This window comes from Uranotaenia lowii, chromosome 2, assembly GCF_029784155.1.
Source record: "Uranotaenia lowii strain MFRU-FL chromosome 2, ASM2978415v1, whole genome shotgun sequence".
Taxonomy (NCBI): Eukaryota; Metazoa; Arthropoda; class Insecta; order Diptera; family Culicidae; genus Uranotaenia; species Uranotaenia lowii.
The window spans coordinates 423,964,820-423,973,834 of record NC_073692.1 but is presented as its reverse complement, the minus strand read 5'-3'; the positions used below and the strand labels follow the sequence as shown (position 1 = coordinate 423,973,834).

Here is a 9,015-nt window from a genome sequence, read left to right as displayed (position 1 = left end):
AATGGTATATTTCAAGTGTTTTTTCTACTAAAGCCGAGACTATTTTGACGACCGATGTAACAAAAATTGTTTAGATTAAGATAACAAGAAAACAGTTTTAGCAATTCATTCGTAGTCATATATTAAAAAGATGTTCATTCTTTTATTTGCTAGTTGAAGTTAAGTTATACTAAGATCCCTGAAAGGAATGTCTTCCAAATCTTCCAAAGCGTGTCCAAAATTGATGCAACTTCATGAATATCCTGAATAGATTCTGGGTCCCTGTAATCGACATGTTTCTTTGGAAGCCTGTGAAAAAAACACACGAGCCATCATACTTAAAAATTGTTAAATTGACACTCTCAGGATGAGTGATAAAAATTGGATACTCTAACGAGTCATCAACCTTAGCTTGGCCTAGTTCGAGACACTACGGTATCAAGCAAAATGATGCAAAACTAAAAATATCAACGATATTATGCTGGAGAATTCGAGCTCGTCATTCAGTATTGTTTAAACTTTTAATCGGTCAAGATGAATTACAATATTCTATCAGTAAGCACATTTCTGCTGTTGGCTATTGAGACTCGAATTATCGATGCCAAAATGTGTCAGATAGAAGAAAAGTGAGTTCTTGTGAGATAGTTTTTTTTAATAAAAAAGAGTCTTCTGATAAATAATATTTTCCAATGTTTTAGACATCCGGTATCATCATTTCACGAAACCGTGGAGAAGAGCTACGCCTTATGTTCGTACTCCTGTGGCTGGAGATCTACCCAGTATAAGAACGTTGAGACGACTTGCTACCAGCGGAATTGTTACGTAAAAGAATAAAAGAGTTTTGATCATTCTACGATGACTCTAACCTGTCGAATCTTTTCCAGCTAGAGTACGAAACCATTGAGAAGTGGGTGTGCTGCGAGGGATATTTCGCGAAGGGCAGCGAATGTATTCCGGTTTGTAGCAATGGGTGCCACAATGGCAATTGCACCGCTCCCGAAACTTGCACCTGTAATGCTGGCTACGCAATGGAGAATGGAAAATGCACTGCCCAGTGCTCTAACTGCGCCAATGGGAACTGTGTGGCGCCAAACGTTTGTGAATGTTCGGCGGGATTCGTGAAAAGCAAGGCGGGGTTGTGTGTCAAAAGATGCTCGGAGGATTGCGTCAATGGGTTTTGTAATGATCAGGATCAGTGTGTTTGTAGGGAGGGGTTCTATTTCAACGAAAAACTGCTTGACTTTGGCATTAAAAACAACACGGTTTGCACAGCGAAGTGTGATAAGCAGTGTGTGAATGGGTGGTGCGCGGGACGGAATCTTTGCAAATGTCTCCATGGATACGAGTTGGATGCTAGGGATTCATTCAAGTGTGTTCCGGTTTGTAGGAATTGTACTGGGGGTATCTGTACGGCTCCTAACCAATGTGAATGTCCTGTAGGATTTGTTCAACAGGATGGAACGTGCATTCCAAAGTGCCACTCTTCCTGCATCAACGGCTATTGCAGTGATCCTGATAAATGTGTTTGTCACGATGGATTCCGAATGTCATATAAGCCAAACGTCTGTGAGCCAGTTTGCGATATGCCATGTGAGAATGGAAGCTGTGTGGGGGTGAATGAGTGCAAATGTCTCAACGGATATCGCTCGATCAGCAACGGCAAGTGTGAGCCAATCTGTGATAAGAAATACATTGACGTTGCCAATGGAAAGTGCATAGAGCCGAATGTGCTTCAGTGTGATGAAGGTTATAGTTTGAAACAGTCAGCTGATCGTCGTTTGACTTGCGTCTCGATGTGTCACCCACCATGTGAGAATGCAACTTGCACAGCATCCGGTATTTGTGAGTGCTATCAAGGTTACCAGTCAGTTGTCGGGAGTAGCCATTCATGTGAACCAGTTTGTGATCCACTCTGTGTAAATTCACATTGCACGGCGCCAAATATTTGCGAATGTCAAGAAGGTTACCGGAAGTCTGCAAATGTATCCAACAATGTTTGTGAGTTTTATTGCCAACTTGAAGTGGTGGACTGTTCAAAAGGACTTTGCACGGACGTGAATACATGTGAATGTCCGGAAAACTATGAACTGCTTGAGCACCCTGATGGTGTTCTGCGTTGTACCCCTGTTTGTGACCAAGTGTGTAATAATGCGTTGTGCTCTGAAGAAAAGAGCTGTAAGTGTTTCCCTGGCTACAAACCTCTGAACTCAACCGATTGTGAGCCTATTTGTGAACAAGAATGTGTTAATGGAATCTGTAAGGAACCCAACGTTTGTGAATGCAATACTGGATACAAAAGTAAAACAAACTTCTCGTGTGAGCCTTTCTGTGATCCTACTTATGTAAATTGCACCCACGGCGTTTGTGTCAAACCGAACGTTTGCGAGTGCCACGATAGCTACAATCTAACGCGAGTTGACGATCACGAAGAATGTCAACCTGTGTGCGATTTCTTACCGAACAATACCATTTGTATCGCACCTGGAGAACACCGATGTCAAGACGGTCATGAACTGGGCCATCCTCACGGCCATTGCGTGCCAACCTGTGAGCAGGACTGCGGAAATGGCACTTGTAGTGCACCCAATTTTTGCGAGTGTGACTTTGGCTTCAACTACGACATCAGTAACAAAACATGCACTTCAGTTTGTGAGAAAATGTGCAGACCAGAGTCAGGCACCTGTGAGAATCTTCTGTGCAAGTGCCTCGAGGGATACCAAAATTTGGAAAATTCGTTCCAATGTTCCCCGGTTTGTGATCGTTGCCTGAACGGACACTGCATTGCGCCTGGAGTATGTCAATGTTTTGAAGGATTTCAACTGTCTAACGTTACCTCATCGTGTGAGCTGGTGGCAGTAGCTCAAACAACTAGTGAAGGATCAGATTTTTCCTACCTCTACATCGTTCTTATCGTTTCAACGGTGGTTGTTTTTATATCAGCTATTGCTCTAGGTCATTACTATCGAAAACAACGTCTGGGAAAAAGCTACGCTTGCAAATGTAATGTTACAATAATACATTTTTGTTATTTGGCACACGCTAATTTTAATTTTTTTGCAGATGATTCAAGCGTTGAGAGAACGAATATCACTGACGATATGTCTGAATCCGGATAAAAGAAGGGCAGTTTCGAAGATTGAAAAAAAAAGATTTAAAACAGTCGTTCCTGTAAAACAATTTCAGGTTGAAGTAAATTAAATTATTCGTGAGTATTGGCAGTTATTGGGCATATAATAAAGTACCTACTATCATAAAAAGCACTTCAAGAAATGTTTGCAATAAATGAGCTTTTGAAAAAGGTGGATTTGATTTGTTATTTGTTAGGATTTCTGTACTTAGTTGTACTTAGAGTGGCCTTAGTGTTTGAAAGCCAACGAAACTTTAATTTTCGATTTTCGTTATCCAGAACTTTTTGATTGAACCAATGTATATGGTAAAAGTTTACAAATTTGAAGGATTATTTTGTATAAGTAATTTATTTCAAAGCTTCATTCAACTTCGTTTTTTTCATGTTTACAATTTATCATTCTAAACTAACTAATTTTAAAAACTAAGTTTTTTTTAATCTAAATTTTCAGGAAGAAATAAAACGTGAGGTTATATAAATGCTGAAAGTTATGATTGAAAGTTTTGAGAAATCATTGATGTCTCTCATTCAAGATTTGGAAATCTATGAACATGAGATTTACAGGTATTTCTTCAACTTCTGTTTGAGAATAGCTAGTCTAGTCCTAAAATAGCTACACATAACCCGCTAGTGTGAAAACCTCACCGATAGACGAGGATTCCTAAAATCAGCATATCACCAAAGTATGTTTTTATTTCTACTTACTTATTGCGTAGAATGTTTCAATACAGGTACTTTTATCTTTTATCTTTTTAACGATCCATACTAATGAAAATTGTTCGAAAAAAAGGTTGCAAAAGCTACAGTGAAGAGAAGCTAAAAGTAAAGAGAAAAATGGACCTATTTTCCGAAAATTCGTTGATGTGGTAGCCTCTAATATTCTTGGTCCATGTGTTTTTTCGACCTGAAAAAAAATTATTGGCAGCTAGGTATTAGAGTTTTCACTATTTTGAATTTATCTTTTTAGGAAAAAATCCAAAGTTAGGTAGAAGACAAAAAAACACAAACTCCTCCTAAAGGCGGGGTTGAGAAACGACGACAACAAATTGAAAAACATGATCATTTGAAATCTGCTTTTCATATGAGTATGAGTTGATATACCTCAGCTTTTTGTGGTACAATTTTACCAAAGGTATTATAAAAAATATAGCTATGAGTCAGTCTTGATATGTTTCGAATTGCAGGAAAATTGTTGAAGTGTGTAAAAAATACACAATTACGCAATTTATAAAAAATCAATATTTTTTCCTTACTTTTAAAGTTTCTGTTGAACAAAAGTGTAGTTAAAAAATTAAATTTCGAGTACATTTCAGCGAAAAAAACTGGGTTAAAGATGGTTAAAGTTTATTTTCAAACTCACTTCAACCATAAATCCTAATTTTTGCAATGCCATAAGTCGAAATTTTTTTTTCAACTTATATAATGAAGAAGCTGAAAAACTCATTCAAAAACTCGAAATGTTTCTGAATAACTAAAAAATATTTTTCAGGAATTTTATTTTTTGAACAAGAATGTGAAAAAATTCTAGAGTTTATTTGAAAATCTTCTTTTTGTCCGAATAAAAACATTTAAATAATTTAAAACTTGATCCTGAGTAGTGGTATGAGTATTTCAAATTTCTGTCTTCAGCTGAACATATACATACTAAAAAAATTGAAATTAGTTTTTGAATTCCAGCGCAGAATATCGATTAGTCAATTTCTTATAGAATAATTTAAAAAAAAATCGATTTTGTTCGTCGATGAGCTATCTAATATATAAAGATGAGTTGGGCTATATATGTTTGTATATATATATATGAACCTTATACAAATCCACACCGCTTAACCGATCAGCTTGAAATTTGGTACAGTGATGTAAACGGACATGAGAAAGGTCGAGGTAATAGTTTTGAGTCCCTCCCACCTAAGAAAAGGGACCCTCCCATACAACTTACGTTTTTATTCCCACGAACCAAAAGTCATGGCACCCATTTGTCAACCGATTTTCGTTTCCTTTGGCGGGATTGTTTTCACCATCACCATGGGCCAGGCATTAGAAACGACCATCAAAGGTTCACGTGTACTGGAAAGCACATCAAAGCTTGCTGAGTATAAAAATTTGATAGGAGAAATTTTGGCGGGTGTTTTTTCCTTCTACTGTTCAAAGCACGTGGTACCGGTGCGAGGCATTTGATTGCAATAATGAGCCTTCATTTAGGTTAAAAAAAAACTACTCGCCTGTTAGGAATATATTGAGAACAGTAGTTGAGAATTTACTAGAATATGAAGTGTGTAAAGTATGGATACATTAATTTATGTTCATTATGAATTGACTTCTTCAGTTGAATAACTATTTGGACTGAAAAAGTGAAAACTAATGTTCCAGCTTTTAGGAACCATCCATTTTCGGGAAACAGTTAATAAAACTGAGGGTTGTAGGTTCAAGGCTGCGATTTCAATTTTAAAAAGCACATTGAAAACTTGCAGAGGTTTCAGCGGAAATCTATTTAGAAATTTCTAAGTACAAAATAAAACTTAAATGGGTTTTCCATTCTACGGGAGAACTTGAATAGAGGTCATTAACATTTGTTTACAAGCTTAATACATGGGATAAGATAACCCATGGAAAAGATAAAAAATGGTATCATTTGATAAAAAAAAAAATTTAAATTCAATTCAAGCTTCCCAAAAAATTTTGGGTGTAAGCCAGAATTGCCGTATCGGGACCGGGCAAATCCAGCCAATTTTATCAAAAAACCTGGCCAAATCCAGCATTTGATATCAAAATGTTCAAACCGATATCCTGGCAATATCCGGGCAAACTTGGTCAAAACCGCGGAATTATTCAGTAAAAATTACGAAAAATATACTTGCAATATTTTTTTCAACAAACCACATCAGCAGGTTTTAAATTGTATATCAAGCTTCCAAACACGGGTCATGATTATTTCTAAAACTTGCCATTAAAAACTTCTTTTTGAAAGTAAAAATGAAAAATTATAATAATTATAAAATCTCAGTTTATGTTACGCTTTAAAAATGATGTGCATAAATCCGGGCAAAATCCGGGCAAAATCCGGTCTTTTTGCAACAACATCCGGGAAACCGGGCCAGTCCGGACTTACCTCAAATTTTAATTCAAACTGGCAACCTTAGATTGAAATGTTTTCATGATAAAATGGATAAGCATTCAAAGGAATTTTTTTCAAATTTCTATTAGCAAACCTAAAAACTATTAGTTATTTAATATTATGAAAACGACAAACTTTGCTAATAATCCCAAATAAAACTTAAAGAAGACTAACAAAACTTACAAAGCTCACATGGCCAAACATGGTCCAATTTGTTATAATGATGAACAAAAAGCTTTCAAAATTTCAAAAAGTCAAACGACTCATTTCGATTTATATTTTATGTGAACCCGAGCAAGGCCGGGTAAAATCAGCTAGTCAAATATATAAAGATGAGTTGGACTATATATGTTTGTTTGTTTGTTTGTATGCACCTTATACAAATCCACACCGCTCAACCGATCAGCCTGAAATTTGGAACAGAGATGTAGTTGGATCAGGGTAAGGTTTTAGTAATAGTTCTGAGCCCCTCCCACCAAATAAAAGGGACCCTCCCATACAACGTTCTATTTTATTCCCACGAACCAAAAGTCATGGCACCCATTTTGTGTACCGACTTTTTTCCCCTTGATGGGTTGTTTTCAGGTTTCACCATCACCATGGGCCGGGCATTAGAAACGACCGTCCTGAGCCCACGTGTGCTGGAAAGAAAATCGAAGCTTGCTGAGCTTTAAAGATTTGAATGGAGAAATTTTGGCAAGTGTTTGTTTTACATTCTACTGCTGAAAGCACGTGGTACTGGTACGAGATTTTTTGATGCAACTATGAGCTTACATTGATTTTTGATTGAAAATTACAACTAGCCTGTTAAGTATTTATTGACTAGAATCGAAGTGGTTTTCAAAATTGGTGTGGGGGGGAGGGGGGGCTTCGAGAGTCTATAAGAATATACAATGAACTGAATAGTGAACAGTGAATTGACTTCTTCAGCTGAATAGCTATTTAAACTGAGTGCTGAAAAGCTATTGAACAGATTTTCATAAATTCCAGCTTTTATGAACAAACTATTTTCGTATTTTTAGATAGCTTTGATAGCCGGTAAGGAATTTAAATGGGTAATTAGAAAATTTATAAGTCAATGGAATCTGAGATTTTTGTTTTATACATTTAAAACCATTGGCCAATTTATCATTTTTGAGTTATTTTTCGTTATCAATGTGTTCAACTCTACCATTAAATTTTGAGAAGACTTATTTAAGAACCGTTTGGTACTGCTAATTCACACAAATGATAGCTAAAAATTTTAACATTGATCACTCTCCACAATAATTAATGGGATGATTGTGTCCAAGAATAGAAACATTGAAATAAAACTCAAATAAAACCATGACATCATAACGGTTAAGATGATTTGTTTTAATATAACTTCAAAAAACTATAAGTGAAACTTTCAATCATTTTACTGGTTGTGCTAAACGTAAAAACTTATGCTACACAAATAACACACGACGTATTACAGGACACGACACTAAAAAAGACAGGACACGATAGAAAAAACGTTAAGTGTTGTTTGTGTGAAACTTTCAACATTTAAGAACGAGTACTCACAAAACAGTGTGAAATTAAAAAGCGAAAAAAGCAAACATACAATTGAAAACATGAACAGTAAGCATGGTTCAACAAGATTCAGAAGTGAATTTAGAAATTTCTAAGTAAATAAAATTTGAATATACCCCATTGTACAGGGAACCATCTTGAAAAGTAAGAGATTTTGATTAGATGGGGGTTGGGAAAAATAAATAACAATTTTATCATTGGAAGATGAAAAATATAAGAAGAAATGAAACGAATAAACGCAGTGAAAACGATAAACACAGTAAATAATCTCAATAAAAACTTTAAAAAGACTTAAAAATTTCTTATAATGATGAATATAAAGCTTAAAAAAATTTTAAAATTCAAACGACTTCATTTGATTTATATTTTATAAGAACCCGAGCAAGGCCGGGTAAAATCAGTTAGTTATTAATGTTATGGTGACAATCTTGATATGAGCTTTGATGGGATTTTATTCAGTTATGAAAAGTTATCTTCTGGTTTCAATATCAAATTTGTGGGATTCTGTTATATTTTCTGAATTTGGTTCTCACTTCTGAATATTGATTCTGAATTTTTAAACTGATCGTTTTTCTTGAAAACGAGTTTTAAATTTGATTCTGTTCATACAAATAGGTGTGGTGTGCATTTTCTATTTCAACGAATCATATAAAAATACTGTTATTTTTTATTTTCAAAGTATTTCGTCTTAAGACATACCATACAATCAAACAATCGTTCTCCTATTTCTCGGACATACAAAATTCGTCAGATTACACTCCACTTGGTCTAACCACCTCGCTTGTGATGGTATTAATATAACTGGCTGAAATTAAACTTCGAAGCTTTGGGATAAATGAATTTCGAGAAAAATCTTTTGCCAGATAATTTAAGCACTGTCTATTTAAGTCCATATAAACCATATTGAGGAATTCAAATTTTATAAATTTCTCTATTATTCAGAAACGGTCCTTTTTCAACCTGCAGATCACTAATAGGTGATTTTTCCTTGAAAAATTAACTGGCTTCCAGCAACAGAATGAATAATGAAAATGTGATAGAAAAATATGTTTGAACCTAAAAAATAATTTAATTTTATTATTGCTTCTTTTAAATTTTTCAATTTATTGGTTCTTTTCAATTTCAGAAGAACATAGATGTCGTAATAAATAGCACATCTAATATACACATCTTGTGACTATCATTTTCCAAGGCGTCGATGTAGGCTCGCAATTTTTGTGTTGGTTGGATTTTATATTTA

General features: G+C 35.1%; 1 protein-coding gene across 1 annotated transcript; it reads left to right on the top strand.

Annotated features, from left to right (window-relative positions):
- The first annotated feature begins 491 nt into the window (after nucleotides 1–491).
- LOC129746444 (protein draper-like) lies at nucleotides 492–3,261 on the top strand. Its single transcript, XM_055740092.1, has 4 exons — nucleotides 492–605; nucleotides 678–801; nucleotides 864–2,979; nucleotides 3,040–3,261. The coding sequence occupies exons 1-4, from the start codon at nucleotides 514–516 to the stop codon at nucleotides 3,093–3,095; spliced, it is 2,388 nt and encodes a 795-aa protein (XP_055596067.1). The 5' UTR covers nucleotides 492–513; the 3' UTR covers nucleotides 3,096–3,261.
- The last annotated feature ends 5,754 nt before the right edge of the window (nucleotides 3,262–9,015 follow it).